Raw genomic sequence first — 21,673 nt, forward strand, 5'->3', positions numbered from 1 at the left:
TGTAATAAAAGTAAAAATAATTACAATTAAGAGTCAATCAACCGTCATTAATTACACTGGGGACCAGTTTTTTTTTGTTTTTTGTAGCATGAGATTTTTTAAAACATATCTTAGATATTTCCGTATCGCTGATTTTAAATCTGCTATTGGTTTCCTCTCTATGCTACAGAGTTTTTTTAAAATGACACTTTTAGTTTATTTTTTGTCGAAATGTACAAGTTTAAGGACGAGATAAATGTTGCGACCAATTTATAGATGAGTTAAAGCACATCATCAGGATTAAAATTACATTAAAAATCATGCCAGGAAATGTTATCCTACGCAGCTAAGGGAGTTTCTCCTATTATGATGAACTGTTTCTTCATTATCTTCTGAGCAGATCATAATAGGGTCTAGGCATGGGTTCCTATGCAATTTTGATCCTGATGCTGCGCATTACCTCCCCTAGAAGTTGGTCACAAAATTTACGCGACTCCCTGCTTAACGTTTTTAAACTTAAACAGTTCGACAAAAAAAATGGATTTAAAAAATCATGTTAAAAAATTAGTAGCTTTTGGAGAAAAACGAAAAAAAAAAATTAAATCCCCACACCCGATTTATGCTATTCTGGTATTGCATAAATGCAACAAAACATTTGTTCCCCTGAGCTAACATTATTATTATGCTATTTTATTGTATGCAGATGAATATATTTTTTTAATTGACAATTTAAAATAAAATTTGTTATCAATTAATTATGATACCACCTGCCTTTGTTGTAAAATTTTTATAAAAATTTCTGAAATTATTTTTATTCGAGTTCCCAAGGGTGGCTGTAAATTAACGGCGGTAGTAAGAATTTCCTTCGTTTGTTTCGTGTATAAAATGTCAAGCAGTGTGGTGAGTCGCTTTTTTCATATGGACATAAATTTTAAGCGCAAGTAAGTTTTAGGTTGTCTCCAGGAGCAGTTGACCACAAGGAGTGATCAACAAACTTAATTTCAGAAGCAATCGGGAAGTGGACTTAATATTTATATCAATTTGAAACTAATTTAATTATAAAATATGCGTTTAATTTTTTTACTCCAAAAATATTAATTTATTACTAGAATTATCTAATTCACTAAATGTTCAAAGAGTTTAAATTAAAACCTTAGAAACTAACATGAAAAAATACTTGCTTTCTGGATTTTGAAGATGAAGCTGGGACAAACGTTGAGGACGTTTCTGAAGAAGAGAAGCAGACATGTTGCTTATCAGATGAAATGGCTCTCCGATTGGCTGACTTGGCTGTCAAGGTAAGTATATTAGCAATGACATTATTATTTTTCATTCAAGATGATATGAGATCAAACCATTTAAAACCTTTCAGATTGAAAAATGCTACAGATCTCATCGAGATATCGAATGGGGATTTTGGAAAAGTAATCTGTACATATTTCAGGTAAAATATGATTTTATTCTTTTTGGGTTTGGTTTTTAATAATGGAATGCATTTCATACTTTTGGATTTCAGTTTCGTTTAAATGAATTCTACATATTTCATGTCAGATGAACTACATTTTTTTATTTTGTATTAAAATATAACTAGTGAGCTGGGCCCCCTACTCGCTAACGCTCACCAACCCCCGAAAATTGCTACGCAATCTTATATGGATCGCTTTGCTCGCCACTAACTTAGTTCCATTGCGAATGCATAAAATTCTAAGAGTTCAAATCCATATAAAAACTTAAAAAAAAAAAAAAAATTACATCTTTTTAGTAAATACTAAGTCATTAAAATTAATTTGAATTCAAATAAATGACATGTAATTCGTTAAACCTATTAAAAATGTGCTATAGTATAAAATCTTAAGATAAAATTTCTAAAACTGATATCTCTTTACAAAGGTTAAAATTTTGGCTATAATTAAGTCTATTAAAAATTGAAATAAGTGAATTGCAATGGAAAAACCTGCATAAACAAATAAATTCTAGTAAAACAAATAAATTCGTGATATAAATCAAAAATCGTTAAATAAATTCGTAATATATAAATTCGTAAAAAAAGCGCTTTCGACAAAATACTAAAATAGAGATCTATCGGCAAAGACTACTCACTTCTGCCTAGCTTATGCTCTCTCTGGTTATTTCCGTTTCCGTTTTTAAAAGCGCTATCTGTTGAGCCATCTCAGGCAGATTTGGCATCTGACATTTTTAGTGGCAATCATTGATCGATTTTCTAGCGTTGCCATTCGGGGAGTTGTAATGAGGCTTTTTTTTGTCGCCGTGTAAGAGAAATATATATATAGATATCGTTCGTTCGTTGTTTTAGAACTGGGCATCTGAGGCCTAAATGGCCCTTATTCCATTCATCATGAAATATCCTAAAGGGACATACATAAGAAAGTTGTATTGGTGGTTCGGAAAAGAACCTGAAATGCGAAAAAATAATGAAAGGCATCATGAAAGATGTAGCAGGCTTGATGGTGAGGCTCCTCATCTACGTCTTTAGGGCTGGGAGCAGGGAGATGAGTAATGAGATGATTTTCTCATCTTTCAAAAGTTCCTGAAGTTCTTTAATGATCCTTAGGAACTTCACTGCACTGCTGGGGGCATCTTGTGGTCTACGCGTGAAGGTGCGATGATTTCGCCTCGGACGAGCACCACAGCCCGTAAAACAGGCCAGGTGATCGCCTTGACAATTGATGCATTTGGCCGGAAGGGAGAGAGGTTTCACGCACTGGTAGGTAAAATGTGCTTCTGCACATTTCATGCAGGCTGGATCACTTGAGCATGCTTTCTGTGAGTGTCCAAATTTTTGGCACTTGTAGCACTGGATGGCGTAACGCCCTCCGTTAAATTTCTCGATTTGGACTGGTAAGGACAGCAGATTCTTTGTGAAAATAAAGTCCCGATGTTCTGGGAAGTCATGGAAAATCACTAGAAAAAGGGGGAGGAGCTTGTATCCGTTGTCATACCTATTTCTTAGTTGCTCTATCTTGATGGGTCGTCGACCATTGTCCTCTATATCTTTCCGAAGATCTTCCATTCGGATGTCTACTGTAAGGCCTCGCACGAGAAATTTAAGTTTTCTCGGGAGGTAATTGTTCTTGGTCGGTGTAGAAGGCTCCGTCAATTCTGGTTTGGATGAAGTGTTCTCAGGTGTTGGTTCAAGATGGGTAGAAATGATCTCCTGGTTTCCGCTGGCCTTTCGACTATTCTTTTTTCTCTTCCTCGGTCTTTCGGGAGAGGAAACTTTAGGAACAGGCTCCTTTTCTACACTTATCTCAGTAGATGACTCGATTTGGGTAATTTCTAGTTGAGGCTCGCTGGAAGAAACAGTTTCTGTGGGTTCCGTCGTCTTTTCAGGCAGATTTGTCTTTTCCGCTTCCATGGGCGTGGTCGATCGAGGTTCCACAGGACACCGTAGACTCCTTGCTTGCTCTAAGTAAGTCGATGAGTTCCTGCTCGTAGGAAGTGAGTGTCTCCGGGTTAAAGGCATTATTCTCCTTTACTAGTTTAAGAAGAGCAACACGAGTAGCAATTCGCTGATCGATTTCTTCTATACTGTAATGGCTCAATGAGGGATCACGGAGCTGTGGGGATTGTGGAGAGGCAGTCTGCCACAAAACCTATTCTCTCTCTTAAACTTGTTTGTTCAATCTCACTACTTCATTTTAATTTTCTCTCAGTAAAAGATACTGAACCCCAACTTTCACCTTTCAGTTGCGCACCGGCGATTTATTATTTATTTCCACTCAGATGAATTAGTTAGAGCCCCTAGAGGGGCTGATGCTAAGATAACCATCACATATGAGTACGAGTATGAGTACTTACGTCATGCTACGCACACGCCTTTTAAAAAACAAGCAAAAATAGTCAAATATTTGTAAAATTTACTTTGTAGTTATGTACCGTTTTTTTTAATTATTTGGCGTGTCCGAAGGAGCTGGCATCTCTGTAATCTATATATATATATTTCTCTTACATGGCACCAAAAAAAGCCTCATTACAACGCCCCGAATGGCAACGTTAGAAAATCGACCAATGATTGCTGCTAAAAATGTCACATGGCAAATATCACATGAGGTGGCTCAACATATAGCGCTTTTAAAAAACAATAACCAGAGTGAGCATCATCAGGTTGTACAATTCAGATTCATGCCCTAAAAACATGATAATATTTAATTTAAACTCAATTAGGAATTAATTAGGCTGGCCTTCTCCATGACTATGAATAAGTCACAAGGCCAGACTTTTGAGAAAATCAGTTTAGTATTGACTAAACAAGTTTTTAGTCATGGACAACTTTATGTTGGCCTGTCAAGAGTTAAGTCATTTGACAGCCATTCAGTAATTGCTCCAAGATGCCAAATCTACAATTGTGTTTTTAAAGAAATTCTAAATGCTTAGCGTTAATTTCTTAGAGCTTAGCAGAAAAAAATGTTTTTTGGAAAAAAATTAATTGAAACTTCTATTGGCATTAGGCAAGGGGAACTGCCAAAATCAAAACTCCCCGATTAGAAATGCAGCATGACGACCTCCACGCAGTATTTCTCGGGTAATGCTAACAGCCATGCATTTTAATTTATTGTATGTAAGACATCCTTATTTTGTTCTAAAATGTTATGTACTTTATCACAAATGTTAATTAATATAGAAATCGATTTCAATAATGCAGATCACTAAAAAATATTTCATTTGGCGATAAAACAAATTTTTGTGTTCTTGAAAATGAAAGACTTTTTGAGGGTTATTATCTCACAAGGAAAAGTTAGGGTTCAAAGTTTATATTTTTAAATAATAAATTTTTTTTCTAAAGCTTTCAGAATTTCTAGCATTAACTAATTTATTATACACATTTAGTTGAATTTAGGTGAGTAACTGCTATATTTGATAATTTATTTTGCTAATATGTTTCTCATTTAGCTAATGTTTTGCTTTTTTCACCATGTACAATCTAAATAGCTATTATACTTTTTTAAAAGCCAATAAGAAGATTGATAGAACTCTTCTACATAAGTACAATACTATGTCTTTGATGATAAAATACTATGTCTTTGATGATAATATGCTATGTCTTTGTGCTAGAGCATTGTGTTCATTGGCGAGCGAGCGCAGCAAGCCATGGTTCACGGCGTGAATCACATAGCATTGCGTAGCAATTCTCGGGGGTTGGCGAGCGTTAGCGAGCAGGGGGCGGAGCCTCCTAATACATGTATAAGGCATTTAGCTTTTAGTTTCTTTTAAATAAATTCTGCATACTTCATATCAAAAGTGCTATCTCTTTATTTTGTTTTAAAATAATGAAATATGTCCGGTTCAGTGCGCAAAATAAGAAATGGACCACCCTGATTAACTCTTGATCTAATCGGATTTTTACGATCTGGGACTCAATGGTTCAAGGGGATAACTCAAATATGCTAATTAATTAGTGTAGACGATATTTTAAATTACGAAATCAGACATAAAAAAGCTTTTTCTCAGAATAAGCATACCTTTTTTGACGGATTCGGATTTTTGAACTCCCAAAATATAGGAGGGAGCCGCAATCTGGGAAATATGGTCCTAATAGTTTGGTCACGAGAGAAAATTAATAGAGTTTGGTCACCAGCATCTTGAGAACTTTTTAAGCGAATTGAGAAATGTTTGCAAATCGTTTATCCAAAGACAATTCCAGGTAAAGTACAATTTTTAGAAAATATTTATAATTTTATTTAATAATAAGTCGAAAATATTTTGAGCTGTAAGGTATAAAATTTCTTTCATCATTTAAAAGAATGTAATTTCAAACGGTACAATATAAAATTTGGGCGAAATTGGTCGAATAGTTTGCGAGAAATCAAATTTTAAATAAGTCGTTTTTTTTTAAAAGATGGTTTCTCAGGAACTATTCAACCGATTTTGCTCAAATTTTGTATTTTGCCAATAAACATTGAATTATTTAAAATGATGTAAAACATTGTATACCTTACAATTAAAATTTTTAATTAATAACTATTAATAAATAACTATTAATGAATAAAATTATAGCTATTAATAAATAAAATTATAAAAAATCATAAATATTTTCTAAAAGTTATATTTCGCATTGAATTATCTTTGGATACACGAATTTTATATTTGTGTCAAAATTTTTTCAATTCACTTTAAAGGTTCTAGATATATGGCGAAATATGCAAAAGATAAAATTAACATTAAGGGGTTCAAACTTTGGACCGCTCTCCTGATCAGACGGAGACAATTTTTCAAAGATTGCAACTGCTCTCTGTATTTTGAAGTTTAGAAATCTGAATCTGTCGAAAAAAATATATATTTCCTCAATGAAAGTACGTTTTAGTGCATGGGTGAAAGCGAGACGGAAAAGAGGAATGGCTGGTAGTAAAACCATTTCGGTTATAACTAGTTTCCGGGAGGAGTTAACTAATTCTTTTTCAAACTATTCAACAATATCTACATTAACCTTGGAAAATAACCAGTTTCATATATAGACTAACATTATAAAAGAAATCTTGATAGTTACAAATATTTTATTTTTCTCGAAAAAAATGCTAAAATGATATGTCTTTCATACCAGTTTTTGCACTTTTCCGTCTTGCTATATAAGGGCTTTCATCCATGTTTTAGTGTCTGATTTCATAGCTTAAAATATTGTCTGCAGTAATTAACTAGCATATTTGAGGTCACCCGTTTGAACCTTTAAGATTGAGTCCTAGAACGCGATCATTAGATCAAAAGTTATTCAGGATGGTTCGTTTTCATTTTGCGCACTGCACATTTAGAATTAGTTTTGCTTAAATGAATTCAAAATATTTCATATGTGCTTCTTTATTTTTTAAAAAAATAATTGTATTACTAAATGGTTCTAGAACATAAATATTAGGTGTTTAAAAAAATTGCCACAAAAACTGTGTGAGTGCTTCTGCATTTAATTAAAAAAAAATATGTTTTGCTAAAACTTTACTTTTATTTCCTAGGATTAATTGTTGCTTATAAATTAAAGTTGCAGTGTTTTGCTGGATCCAGCTTTATTTGTTATCAATAAGTTTATTTCATTACATTAATTATCAATTATTATTAATTTGATAATGTTTATGTAACTAAATTCACATATAAAAGCTTACATTTTAGAAAAATATATTACGTAAGAAAATTGGTTTAATAGTTAAACAAATAACATTCTTGCCAATTTTTTGTTTTCCAAAACTGGTTTTTGTAAATGGCAGTAAAATGAGAAAGTAAAGATAATTTATGAACAAAAAATATTTTTACATTTTGCTAGAGCCTTAACACATCATACTACGATCATCATTCATGTATATCAATGTTTAATTTTATTCACATGTTGTTGTGGTAATATCAAACAAATGAAATGACTTTATTGCTAAATCCCAACTGACTTTAAATATAATATTAAAATCTCGCACGAAACTCCAAATGCATTGGTAGCTATGAAATAACAATTAATTGTCACTTTCTTGGTATCAGGTCATCACCTCCTACATCAGAAAACCTCCACAAGTGACTTTATAAGTAGTCTGCGCTGATTATTTAAAAAGCCAACCAGTTGTGCGCATGAACCCAAATTCTATTTTAAAAGAACTCATACTCATACGTGGTGGTTATCTTAGCATCGGCCCCGCCAGGGGCTCTAACTTATTCATCTGAGTGGGAATAAATAATATATCGCCGAAGCGCAAATGAATGGTGAAATTTTTAAAAGAACTTGAGAGAAATCTATGATATATATTTGAAAATTGAATCTGTAGTGGTTGACAAGTAAATATCGCAAACCAATCATATTCATAAATTAAAAAAATTTTTAGACATGCATTTGCAACCACTTTCTAATTTTTAATAGATTTTCTATCGAATGGCTCTTTCGTAAACTAGTTTACCTTCATAGTGGTCTGATTGGACTACCTATAAAAAACTGTGTGGAGACTGAGTTATAGGAGGCTTTGATCAGGCGCCTAAATGAAAATGTAAAGCTTTTAGTAATCATAAATAAAATTTACATTTTTTTTACTAGTTGTAATTTATGCTTGTTTAACGTACGAACGTGTTTTGAATCAATAGTCTCGACCAGTAACCAGCGGATTTGGAGAAACTGACTATGAAATCGATCACGAAATGGATGCACATTTGAGAATTGAAGATGAATTCTTTACTGTGGCGAACGTTGGGTATGGTATCTAAACTAATTTTTAAATTTTCAAATATTTATGAAATAAGTATCCATTTTATATTACAGAAGACTACCACTCGAAAGTATTTATCCTCTGCCCGGAGCAAGCTGACATCTCTGATGAATATCATATTATCACACCTTTTCTTAGCAACCAGTATTCTTTAAACAGCACAGAGTTAAAGTATATTTGTACATTTGTTTTCAGCTGCGTGCGCTGTTTGCTACGTTGCCAAATTTTTACGCTCTGTATAAAAATTGATTCTAGTGGTAGCTAAGTTTATGTTATAATGTATAATTTTTTATTCATTTAAACTTAGTTTCCACAAAACCACATGTAAATGAATTAAAGGTTTATATGTTACACCACTTGCAGAGATGGCCATAACAATTTAAAAAACGGTAAACAACTTAATTCAAATTTACAAATATTAGATTAATTGTGCTTACATTGTGTAGCATGACTTAGCTTTAACAAAGTGGCGAATTATATAAACTTTCAATTTATGTAGAAATAGTGGTGTATAAAAACTTTATCAATTGAATTTATTAAACCAAAAAATACACATTAATAAACTACCACTCGAAAATATATATTTACTGTCCGGAGCTAGTTGGCATCTCTGCACTTGTTCCAGCTTTCTCGTTTTGAGGCTCTTAATATGTTGGCTAAATTGCCAAAAATTTTGAAAGCTTTGGAATTTAAATGTCTATTACTCTATAAAACATTTCTTTAAAAGCGTAGTAGTTGGCAGGCTTGTGTTTATGGTTGAATTTAGAGTTGCTATCGTACTATTTGATCGTGTTCATTACTAATTCATTTCTAACACATAAACAGCTGAATATTGTATTTTTTTTTTAAATTTTTAATGTAAAACAAACTGTATACGTGACAACTAAAAAATTCGTTTAGTTAAAAATTCCGAAGTGCTATGCCACCTGCAGAGAGACGTTGGAAGTTTGTTAAATCTTTTATTTTCTTCTTCGCTTTTTTTAATCTTTTTTTTTGTTTATCATTACTTAATAAAGCCTATTTTCTTTTAGAGAAGTAATGCCTGGTGCTCAGTCTCCTTTAAACTTGGATGTGTTATTCAAATTCATGCGTTTGAGTTTCCTGGTAATTTTTCTATTTAGTTTTTACTACAAGTTTTTCAGTTTTTTAAGATATTATAATATTATTGATTGTAAACATGAACAAATGGTAAATTAATTTCAATTGGGCAAATTTATATATATATACAGTCAAACCCCGCTATAGTGAATCTTCAAGGGACTGAAAATTTGGTTCACTATAACCGGGAGTTCACTATATCCGTTACGCAGGCAATTTAACTAACGGTTCCCAAACTCCTCCCTTTTATTACACATTATTCAAATAAATGACTGGAAAATATTATGTAGTAGCAAAAAAGGTGTTATTTTTCATTACTCTTCGTCTTGCGTGCAAAAAAAAAAAAATTAATTTTTAGCAGATGAGTAATCCCCAACATCAGATATGGAAACACTTCTTGACTCTCAGATAATTTTTCCTGAATTTCTGTTATTCCGCTTTTTAAACCTGTCTAAACTGTCATTCGAGCTTATAAAAGTAGTCTCATAAAATCGCTTAGCAAATTCATCGACATTTCTCCAGATACTGGGAGATTGCGGCTTCTTCGAATGGTGAACTTCTTCAGTAATGCTTCTTCAACATCCTTGTGATCTGCTTTTTTCAACTTTCTTCTGCCCTATAACTTTTTTTCATGAGCAGAAATTATTAATTGCCTATTTTTCCATATGTTACGAACTGAAGATTTGGATACTTTATATTCCGAGCAAATATCAACTTGATTGCATCCATTTTCAATTTTTCTGATTGTGCCCATTTTATCATCAATGGAGAACGTTTTACGTTTACTGCTCACCATAGTTAAATTTGAGACACTTGTTTTCAGACTTTTTCTTAACTGAACTGAGAACAAAAAGGAGTTGAAATGAGGGACTTATCAACACATATTAGTGTCCAACCCTTTGACCAATAATGAATAATTACTCATTCCCTCAGACAGAAAATGCATATTGATCCCACTGACATCTTACAGGTGCATCAACTGCCTGGGTTGGAAACATCTGCTTAGTTTGTTTAGGGATTGGAAAGTGAGATAAAAGAAGCAATCAAGAAAAAATGCTTATCGCTACATTCCCCTCTATAGATGGTTTTAAACATTGTTATATGTATTTATTTTGAAGTAGAAATTTTAAAATTATTACAAGAAAAATGAAGAAAAAAAATCAGTCGGAGACAGAAAAAAGTTCATTATATCCAACTTCCTCACTTTTTTGGTTCACTATATCCACAAAAAATAACATTTTACGTGTATAGCAAGGCACGGGACCGAGCATTTCGTTCACTATATCCGGGAGTTCACTATAAACCGTGCTCACTACAGCGGGGTTTGACTGTATATATATATATATATACATATATATATACATACATAAGTTCAAAATGAAGAATAAAACGAAGAAAAATTATATACATATGAAAAAAAAGGGAGGGGGGAAATAATAAGTAAAAAAATAAGAAACAACAGTTTAAAAAAAAAGGAGGAAATTTTATTTAAAAAACCGGAAAAAAAAGATATAATCTCTTCATCAGCCCACACGATTATATCCGCAAAACAGAGTGCTTTCTGATATTGTATCAATAAAGCCAAAGCAAAATATATTGATACAATAGTGAGAGGAGCACTCAAAAATTTTTTTTATAAAAATTACAACAAATAAAATAGAACACAAAAAGTAAAAATAAGTAAAAATAACATGTAAAAGCAGAAGATAAAATAAAATAAAAAGAAAAAACAGTATAAAAATGGACTATAAAGCGAGTGGCGCAATAAGATTAACTTACATGGACGGGAAATTTTTCAAGAATGATTTAAAAAAGTTTTCGCAGAAAGATTGCCAGATTACAAAATATGAAAACAAAAGCGCAAATTGAGTGTAACAATAGGGTTTTAACGTGCCGTTCTTATTGTTTTTCTTAACTTTCGCCGTGTTTTCTTGTATTTATTATATATATATATATATATATATATATATATATATATATATATATATATATATATATATATATATATATATATATATATGTATTCACTTTTATAGGACACTTTGAATCAAAACAGAAAACAAAAAATTCAAGTAAAAAGTAAATCAAATAAATAAAAATGATTGACTGAAAAGTGACTTTTTTAAAGCTGTAAAATAATAACTTTTAATTGATACTGAACTTTTAGTCGCTAAGTAAAAACACACATTACAATACTGCGCAAAGTGTTATACAGTCTTTGTTTTCTGATTATTTTAAAGAAAATTGATTTCATTGTTCCATTTAAGTTTCTTAAAGTAAAAACTTAAAACTTTATGCAACTGTATTTTTGTTGAGAAAAAAATATTGATAATTAGTCAACGAGTTAACTAAATTTATACAACTCTTTGTTTTATACCGCTGTTATTATAATTGTAACGGTGTCACAGTAATTAAAGGTAATGTTGTTATAATAATGGTAACATTGTCGTAATAAATTTAAACCATATTTCAGAGAAACACAGGAAGCAATTGGAGTACAGATATCAAAGCAGCATATTATAGCAAAGGAATGATTTCTATGTACAATCGTGCCATGTTTCATCTTTGTGATGTAAGTTATCTAGAATATTTCATGAAAGCAGTTTATATTAGATCTATCAGAAAAAATTCTCACCACGACAGAACACACTCCGTTATACAAAAACATGCAAAAGGTTCCTTTATAAAAAAAATTCAGCAAGGCATTTACCTTTAAATGTACATATATCAAATGTACATTTAAAGGTAATTTCTCATATTATATTATATATATATATATATATCATGTATCACTTAGTTTTGTCGGACACTTTCGTTACAAGTTTGAATTATGTGGGTGATTCTTTGGAAACACAACAATTCGGACCAAAACATTTCTTCAAATTGAAAGTCTTTAATATATTCGAATTTTTTTATACTTCTTTAGTTATTAATATCTTACATTTATTAATATCTTCAGACAGCAGAGTAGTTTATTGACATTTTATCAAGGGAAAAAAAATATAAATTCACCAAATCTTGAATGCCAGGAAAATGACATATTAGTTTAAAAGTTTAAAAAACAGTAATTTTAAGTTAATAGTAAGTAACTCAACTTAAGCCTTTATGTTAGATGGACCATAAATTGCTTAAATTAATTCTTTTTATCCCCTGTAGAAAGAAACAAAAAAATTTTTGTTGCTGATATGTACAGAATAAAATTGAGTATGATAATCAATCATTAAATAAATAAATAACTTTGATTACATCCAAGCATATTGCAATCATACATAAACTTGGTATTAGGTTAATATTTGCTTTCCCTCTTTACAATATACTGTTTAAAATGTTTTCTGGTAACACGTCATTGTCCTTTCATTCATAAGCCGGGAAAAGGACAAACTTTCCATTTTATAGCATTTAACTTTAATTTAACACTTCGGCCTAAGACGTTTACAATCCGCAGAAAACAGCAGGATTTCGTTAAATAACGCAGATAAATTTATGTAGTTTATGTTATTAATGATTTCAAGAAGACAGGAAAATGACAACATAAAAACCTACTCACCTTGAAAATATTTTTGAAACAGATTTTGTACCAGAAAGTTGGTTCTTTATTCATGCAACAAGACATGTTCAGATAGGATGGTATCTTATCAATCTATTAACATAAGATATTGATTGCTGGCTCTATCTATTTTGGTTATAAATTACTAAATAAAAGTAGCTAGGAAAGTGACAGATTTTCATGTGACAAACAAATTATTGACAGAAAAAATTATTTTAGACGAAGTTTTAGTAAATAATACCCTCTGCGTATATTCTAGAAATGCTTACAACGGTTGAGATGAAAAAAATTAGATATTTAAAAATTTTTGCGAAGTTTTGAAGCTAGTCATTATTGGAAATATTGTTTGTGACATGCCGGAAACTCAATTAAATTTCTTAACTATACAAAACAGTCAATGATAGTAAAAAGTCATTTCAAAATGCCAACAGCAATGTTAGTTATTATTTTTTTTTCCAGAAAAGTTCTTTTAGTATTATAGTATTAGATCTTGGAGTAAGGGACAGTGAATTGTCATATTTCCTGAGAATCACCCATGTATGCACATGCTGTTTCGCGCCATATATATATGTGTCTTTAAGCGAGAACATTACCATTGATTAAAAAGGTAATTCTCCTACCACTTTCTCTTATGAAAGAGCCTTTTGCATTACTGTAAAAAGAGGCGTGTATTTTCAAGAACAGAACTTTTCAGTAGGCCTAATACTTCATACGAATATAGAACTCTAACCTTAAACAAGATATTCGCGTCCAACAATAATAAGTCAAAAAGTTCTATGTCTTATTCAAAAATTGATAATTTATTTTATAATAACTAAAGTGAAAGTTAATCGAAGAATCTATCCTTTTATTTTATGTATAAATGTTACCATTATCTAATATTTGGTCTGCAGTTTTAATAATGTGAATGGAGGTGTTAATCGGGGCTTCGAAAGGAATGAGTACTAGAAAAATCGCCTAATTGTGGTACATTTTGATCATCATGAATTAACTTTGAGCCATAACATCAAAACATACTAAATGTAGTTAATTGTTATTTTGATGAAATAAACTACTAAAAACGAGTTTTGCCTAATATATTAACGTAAAGCCACCGGCAAGTATAGAAAACAATAGTTATTAAAAAAACGGTATTTTTTTAGCCTTGTTTATTAACTCAAGTACACTGGTGGACAAAATTAAGAGATGGAAGACATTTTCCCAAATATCTCAAAAAATACTGAATATAAATAAATGAAATTTGGTATGGATATACCTTATTCCATGATAATAAAGCATACAAAACAAAAATGGAAGTGCCATTCACTGGCAAGACCTATTGCCAATAAATCCAATGTAGTCTGAACTTAAGGATAAAAAATGACAATAAAAGTGAGGCTTGTACAGTGTGTGTTGCCTCTAGTGTGGTGTATGGTTACCTCTTTCAGACAGACAGCATGCACAACGAGTATGCATGCTGTTAATAAGGGAGTTAAGGAGGACTTGTGGACGACCCTCCCATTCTTCCACCAGAGCAATTTTTAACTCCAGAATGGTTCTGGGGGGAGGTTGGCGCATCGCAATAGCTCTCCCAAGAGCATCCCAAGCATGTTCAATAGCATTCAGGTCAGGGGATTTGGCTGTCCAATCCATTCGTTGAATATCCTCGCTTTCCAGATACTCATCAACCATGAGAGCCCTATGTGGTCGCGCATTGTCGTCCATAAAAATGAACTCAGGGCCAACAGCGCCCCTGAAAAGACGCACATAGTGCTCTAGGACCTCCTGTCTGTACCTCTCGGAATTCACGGAACCATTGTCAAACACATGGAGCGGTGTGCGGGTATCTTGCATGAGCAAATGAATGTGCGAAAATGCTTTCCATCTCTTAATTTTGTCCATCAGTGTAGCTCAGAGATATTGTAACAGCCTTAATATATATTAACCGACATTGTCAATATCGGAGGAAATCGACACCTACACTGTATGTATGATATTGTACGATTCCCATTTGATGTTGCGTAAAACTCTATGAAACTTGTCATTTTGATCTTTATTAAGTTTTAAATCAAAATTAGTCATTTATTTTAACAAATAACGTAATTTTGGTGATTGCCAGCATTCGTTTACTGAATATCGGGTTAGCAATGTCAGCTGATTGACATTCCACAACATATTTACAATATCGAATAATATATTTTTGCTATATTGAAGATTTACGTTATTATAGGGGTCCATTTTTATATTGTACAATATTTCGCTTCGATATCATACAATGTTCAAGCTGCGTTTTTACGATATCGTTTTTGAGATATGTGCTACTTGGGAAGTTGATATAAGTCTTTAAGTTTTGTTGCGCTGCTCAATACTGATTTATTGATAGTTTAGTTTTTTTCATACTGTATGGAGTACGGATATTCAGCTAGTTAATAAATCTAATTTAGAATTTTAGTTAAACTTTGATGCATTTAAAGTTGCACCTAGTTGATATTTTTCGTTTTATCATTTTTCTTCTTCAAGTTCTACGAAAAGAGATTTTCTGATGAACAGATGATGAAAATAGCGAGCATCGGTACGTTTGGCCATGTATTAGAAGTTTCAGATTTTATTCACATAGTTGATGACAGGTTTGGAAAACCCAAGACAGACGCTTTAACAAGTCTAAAGGAGCTTTTACAACTCCGTAGGGTGAGTAGACCCGGTGGAACAGAAATAATGAATTTGCTGTAATTTTGTTTGCCACCATTCTTATTTATGAAATTTCTGTTTTTATTGTTAGCTACTATTTGGATACGAAAAATATTTTAAAAAAGCAGCGAGAAAGTATGAGAATTACAGAATTCCAACTGAAAATTATAACACGTCTCAAGAATTGTTTGATGCCTTATTGCATGCGTGTACCGAAATTACTGATGTGAGTCAATTATACTTATATTTTTTTAATGAATTATTTGAATACAGAATATATTTGAAACATATGTATGTAACCTTAGGTAATTAAAACTATTTTTATCCAAAATACTGGTAAAAATGTATTATCATTTGTAATTTCGCGTTTTCACTACAAAAATTAGAAGAAGTGCTTAATTAAAGTTTATTACGGCTGTGAGTGAGGATTGACCTATCATTTAACATTTGAATTATTTGAAAAAAATATTTTTTGTTGTGTTATTGAATTAAAGGAAATTTTTAAAAAAAAATTTACTAAGGAATTTTTATAAAATTTTTATTAGACTTTAGAACGTGATTCCTAGCTCCTTTCACTTGTCATATGGAGCTGGAAACATAGGCCGAGCATCGTTGGTAATTAAATTAGCGTAAATGATTCCTAGGTTGTCTTGCTTTTTATATATCTGCTTTATTTATTTATATGTGGAGATGGACTAAATTCTTTTGATTCTAATTTACTAAAATATTGTTGCTTTACTTTTACTACCACTCGAAATTTTTTTTTTTTTTTTTTTTTTTTTTTTTTTTTTTTTTTGAGATTACTAAAATTTTGAAGAATTTTGGATTGTATACTCTTACGAAAGAGTAAGAATTCATTGTGACTCTTGCCTGGCCTTCAGAAATAGGGCTACCACAGGCGACTAAAAATGTAAGAAGTCCTAGAAACTGAATCTACTTTTATATATTTAATCTATTAAATTATTCGCCTGGTTGGCAAGACTCTGATCTCACGTTCGTGAATATGGGAGTTCGAATCCAGGCTCCCCGGGTTGTAAATGGTGACTGGTGCATGTAACATTTGTCGAGTCACAAAGTCCTCTATGTTCCCATAACAATTTATACTTCTGGGGGTGCATGAATGGGTCCGCCCTATAAAAAAGGGTGTGACGAATGTGTGAATCAGAAGTAGAATTCTTGGCCATAGAGGGCGCCACTGAAAACAAGAGCGTAACTCACCCTCTCTGCTTAATGGCCGAGGACAACAAAATTAAATTATTTAATCGTAACCACCATAACTTATCTTTCATTGATATTGATGTTTGAAACGAAAACTCATTATCAATATCAATAGTAAACCAGATAGCATTCATTATCAATAGTAAAGAGATCGCAGCTTGCTCCGATTTGTAGAAACGTATTTTCTAGCGGTAACGTCATTTAAGTTATTTTTAGTATAGTATTTGTCATTTTCATTGATCATTACCGATTTATTGATTATTTAATTTTATTTCAAAAAGAAAAACAAATATGTAACAATAGCAGGTAACAGTAATACTAAACTGAATAAGTTGCCTAAGCACTAAATAATATTTATTTTCAACGTTACTTTATTTTGAAAAAAAAATTTAATTTTTTATTTGGGCAGTGCGTTTAAACACAAACTAAGCGAACCAGAAGCAAAAAAAATGTATGATTAAGCTGTTTATTTTCTCTTGTACTTTTTAATTATTGATTCGTAAAAAAACATTAATTCCTTTTTAATGCATGGAAGCTGTTGTTTCAAGTTTTTCATTTTCACCAAATTTTTTCCCCTTGCCATAGCGTTCGATGCCAAAAAAGAGATTTTCTAGGGTTGTTTCTTGACTACATGTCGCCACGTCACTCATCCACTACTATCCTCTGAATATTCAAATAATGTTGTTTAACCTGTTCGTCCACTGAATATCTTCGGCATAAATAGATTTAGCAATATTAATGAATGTTATATATTTAAATAGAATTAAAATAAGAACTTTCCTGAGAAATCTCAATTTTTTTTAAAAATGTCACTTACCCAGTTCTTCCACTAAGCTTTTCAAATAAGCATTTTTAAAAAAAATATGTAAATGTGACCTATTTGTTAATTTATTTTATTTAGCTCTTAAATGTCTAAGTAGTTTAATTTTTAGAAAATGTTTCAACTTTAATTGTTGTTTTACTGCCACGTTGTGAAATCTTTTTCAGCTACTGCACATGTTGGCAGGTATGCACCTTCATTGCAGTTATCTTTTGGTGACTCTTTTAAAGAAAAGGCGTAATTATCCTTATTCTGCAACTTTTATCACTTAATTTCCTACCAATTATTAAAAACTTTTTCAGAAAGCGGAGTAGTTGATATCCCTTATATATTTAGTTTAACTGGTGAGATGAAAGAAATATGCAAGTTAGAGTTGCTAAATTTAAAGTTTTGAAATGGATTTTTAATTTTTATTAGTCACCACTTTTAACAATTTTATTTGCCTGTGGCATTTGCTTGCAGAAGGTCATACTCTATATTAACACGTTGAATGCCATGGGGGTGACCGGCACTGAGTTTGTTCGAAGCGCCACGGGGGTTACCGGTGACCGGTGAAGCCAAGATTATTAGAAACACATAACTTAGTAACTGAACTTTTAAACCTAGTAACTGAATTAAATGTATAGATGTTATAATTTGTTTTCTTTAAATTTCTTTTAGACTATGACTGTTCATGTAAAAAATAGCGAAGCATCTTCTGTTTGGAATGTGTTCATTTTGAATGCTTTAATAAAATATCGAGGAGGTAAGTTTTTTTTTTTTATGTTTCGTATGTTTATAAGTTTTTAGAATTGCAATATGATGATACACTGGGCATGCTAAAATAGTTTGTTACTGGGCATGTACACTGGATACACTGGGCATGTTAAATTGTTTTTAGTTTTTTGCTCGTTCTTTTTAAAAGTAGCATGTATATTGAACCAAAAAATATTTTAAATACTGAAATGTAGCTTTTGGAGAAAAAAAACTCAGTTTAAACTTGTTTTAAAATGAATATGTTACCACTATACACATATTGGGCTAATATCTAACCTGCAATATCATGCAAACTGAGAATTAAAGGATCAAAATTTTATTTTTGTAAACACAATTAATCCATTCATTAATTCAATAGTTTCAAATGATGGAAGATTGCTGCCACTTCTTACCATCGGTTCCTAAAATACTGATGGGTTATATTTTATACTGATGGGAATAGTTTTGCTCGAATTAATAATGCTTTCAGCTGCAACATAACTAGAAAGAAATATATTTTGTCTGATTTTTTTTGTACAAATAATTTTGCTGTTTATTATTTTACTATTAGAGATAATACTACTATTAGAGACTTATAATGTGTTTACTATTAGAGATATATTTTATACTGATGAGGATAATTTTGCCCGGATTAATGTCTTCAGCTCCAACGTATATCTAGAAAGAAGTATGTCATTTTTGTACAAAAATTTTTGTTGTTTATTATTTTATTGTAAGAGATACGTGCTACTGTTAGCGACACATAATATGTTTATTATTAGAGATATGTAATTAGCCAAGTGAAATATAAAACAAATATTTTTTTTAGAAATAAATGCTGATGTATATAGGGATTTTTCGGAGCTGATGAGAATAAGCAGTGAAGTTGTAAGTGCTGATGTTCCAGCGGCTATAGAAGTAAGTATTTTCAAACAATATTATATGGGTAAATTTGTTGTCGTACACTTTTTTAATATTAACCCGTAACTTGAAGCACTAAAGAAATGTGCAAAATATGTTTAGAATAAAAACAAATGTAACATGTGCAGATTGTACAAAATAAAAAAAATGGATCGCCCAGATTAACCTTTGATCTAATGATTGGATTTTAGCGCTCTAAAACTCAATCTTAGAGGTTAGAGGGGTTGACCTCAAATATGCTAATTAAATAATGCAGACGGTGCTTTAAGTTGCGAAAACAGACACAAAAACTTGCTTTCTCTGAATAAACGTACCTTTTTTTCAACTAATTTCGATTTTTGATCCCCAAAATATGGAGAGTAGCCGCAATCTGGAAAATATGGTCCCCATATTTTGGTAAAGAGAGCGTTCCAAAGTTTAGTCTTCATAATGTTAATTTTTTTAGCGTTTTCCGCTATATCTCGAGAACTAGGTGAATTAAAAAACTTTTGCACGCAATTATGAAATTCGTTTATAAATAAATAAATAAATAAAATAAAATAAAATTTCATGCAAAATACAACTTTTAATAAATATTTATTGTTTTTTTTTATATAATAGTCGAAAAAATTTTGAATTGTACGGGGATGCCAACTACTCAGGATTCGACAAAATATTTTAATAAACGGTAGAGAACCACAAACTAAAAATTGCCAATTTTCTTCTAATTTTACCAACTTTTTAAAAGGATCAACAAGGCTAAACAGCAATTAGATTGTGTATTGCATAAACCTTTGAATTATTTAGAAGTAGTGGTGATTAATAACGCTATAAATCGAATTTATTAAACCAAGAATCATACATTAAGCGGCTACCACTTGAAAATATTTATCCGCTGTCCAGAGTAAGTTGGCATCTCTGATTGCAAGGTATAAATTTTTTTGCGTCATTTTAAGCTGATGTAATTTTTACATGGCAAAATACAAATTTTTAGCGAAATTGGTCGTATGGTTCCTGAGAAATCAATTTTTAAAAATACAGCTTATTTAAACTTTGAAATGTTATAAACTATTCGACCGATTTGGCTTAAGATTTGTATTTTGCCATCTAAAATTGAATTCTTTAAAATAATGTAAAGCATTGTGTAACTTATAATTAAAAATTTTTCCTACTGTTATTGAATAAAATAATGAAAAAACAATAAGTAATTATTAAAAGTTATATTTGGCATGGAATTATCTTTAGATAAACAAATTTCATAGTTGTGTGAAATTTTTTTCGATTTTTTTGAAAAAGTTCTCGAGACATGGCGAAGTACGCAGAAAATAAAAATAACATTATGGGGTCCAGATTTTGGACCTCTTTTCTGACAGAACTAAGGGGATCATATTTCGCAGCTTGCGGATACCTCCTTTATTTTGGTGTTAAAAATCCGAATCCTTTAAAAAATAAATATGTTTATTCAGAGAAAGTACGTTTCGGTATTTGATTTCGTAACTAAAATATCATCAGAATTAATTAATTAGCATATTTAATGTCACCCTCTCGAATCATTAAGATAGAGTCCTTGAACCTGAAGATCAGATCATTGGATCAAAAGTTACTTTGGGTGGTCCGATTTTTATTTTGTGCACTGTACAATTTCCGAAGTAGTTTTCATATTATTTGAAATTTTTAGCAGACTATGATTATCCATGATTACTTGAATAATTCATTGGCTGCCAATTGTCGCATATTTAACTGATTTTTTCGTAAAACTATCAACTTTTGGGGCATGGTGGCTCAGGGGATAGAGCGTTCACCTTCGATTGAGATGACCCAGGTTCGAAAACCAGTGATGATGGTCGTAACGAATTCCGCTCCCCGTTTGCACCGACTACTGTGCTGATTTAAAATATCCCTCAGTGGTTAAGGGATCTTGAGTTAGCGGCCCCTTTCTGCCAGGCTAACCGTCTGAGGTTTTCGGGGTTTTCCTCTTTATGTAACGAAAATGCAGATTAGTTCCCTTAAAAGAGTCCGCCACCAAGTTTAATTTCTTCCAATACTTGATAAAGGAGTTCCTTTGTCTTGTGGATCTTGTTCAAAATTACAAGGTTACGGAGTTGAACATTGGTAGTTGTCAACTTAAAATTGAGTAACTGTTCAACGACAGTTATAAAATAAAATAAAACTATCAACTTTTTAGTAATGTCCTTCTTTTTATTCTCAAGTAATTGGAGTTTTGGAATTAAACATGGAGAGACTTTTAATACCTATGACTTTTGTACTTAAAATATAAATCTATTGTATTTTTATTATGGATTGTTTAAAAATTCGACTCTGCTAAGGTTCAAATGAAATTGTTGACAAAAAGTTAAGTATGATTCTGCCGAACTAGATAAACTCAACTCTTTAGATTTAAAACAAGACACATTGAGAATTTGTTTATAAACTTCACACACTTCTAAAATTTTGCAGGAATTGGCTAGTTACATTGAAAAAGAAATACAGCCTGAGGATTTCAAGACTAAATCAGTAAAGGTACTT

At 31.4% G+C, this 21,673-nt stretch overlaps 1 protein-coding gene across 2 annotated transcripts in view; it reads left to right on the forward strand.

The window, feature by feature from the left end:
- Window positions 1-21,673, forward strand: part of LOC107436906 (uncharacterized) — an 81,210-nt gene that overhangs the window by 38,199 nt on the left and 21,338 nt on the right. For both annotated transcript variants that reach the window (XM_087150040.1, XM_087150039.1), the window contains exons 20-29: window positions 1,177-1,277; window positions 1,352-1,423; window positions 8,041-8,147; window positions 9,194-9,266; window positions 11,734-11,832; window positions 15,307-15,474; window positions 15,566-15,700; window positions 18,173-18,257; window positions 19,077-19,165; window positions 21,605-21,667. In XM_087150040.1, coding sequence (XP_087006166.1) covers window positions 1,177-1,277; window positions 1,352-1,423; window positions 8,041-8,147; window positions 9,194-9,266; window positions 11,734-11,832; window positions 15,307-15,474; window positions 15,566-15,700; window positions 18,173-18,257; window positions 19,077-19,165; window positions 21,605-21,667 — 992 coding nt within the window. The remainder of the gene's footprint in view (window positions 1-1,176; window positions 1,278-1,351; window positions 1,424-8,040; window positions 8,148-9,193; window positions 9,267-11,733; window positions 11,833-15,306; window positions 15,475-15,565; window positions 15,701-18,172; window positions 18,258-19,076; window positions 19,166-21,604; window positions 21,668-21,673) is intronic.

This window comes from Parasteatoda tepidariorum, chromosome 8 (genome assembly GCF_982258835.1).
Source record: "Parasteatoda tepidariorum strain Cologne lab strain chromosome 8, Ptep-v5.0, whole genome shotgun sequence".
Taxonomy (NCBI): Eukaryota; Metazoa; Arthropoda; class Arachnida; order Araneae; family Theridiidae; genus Parasteatoda; species Parasteatoda tepidariorum.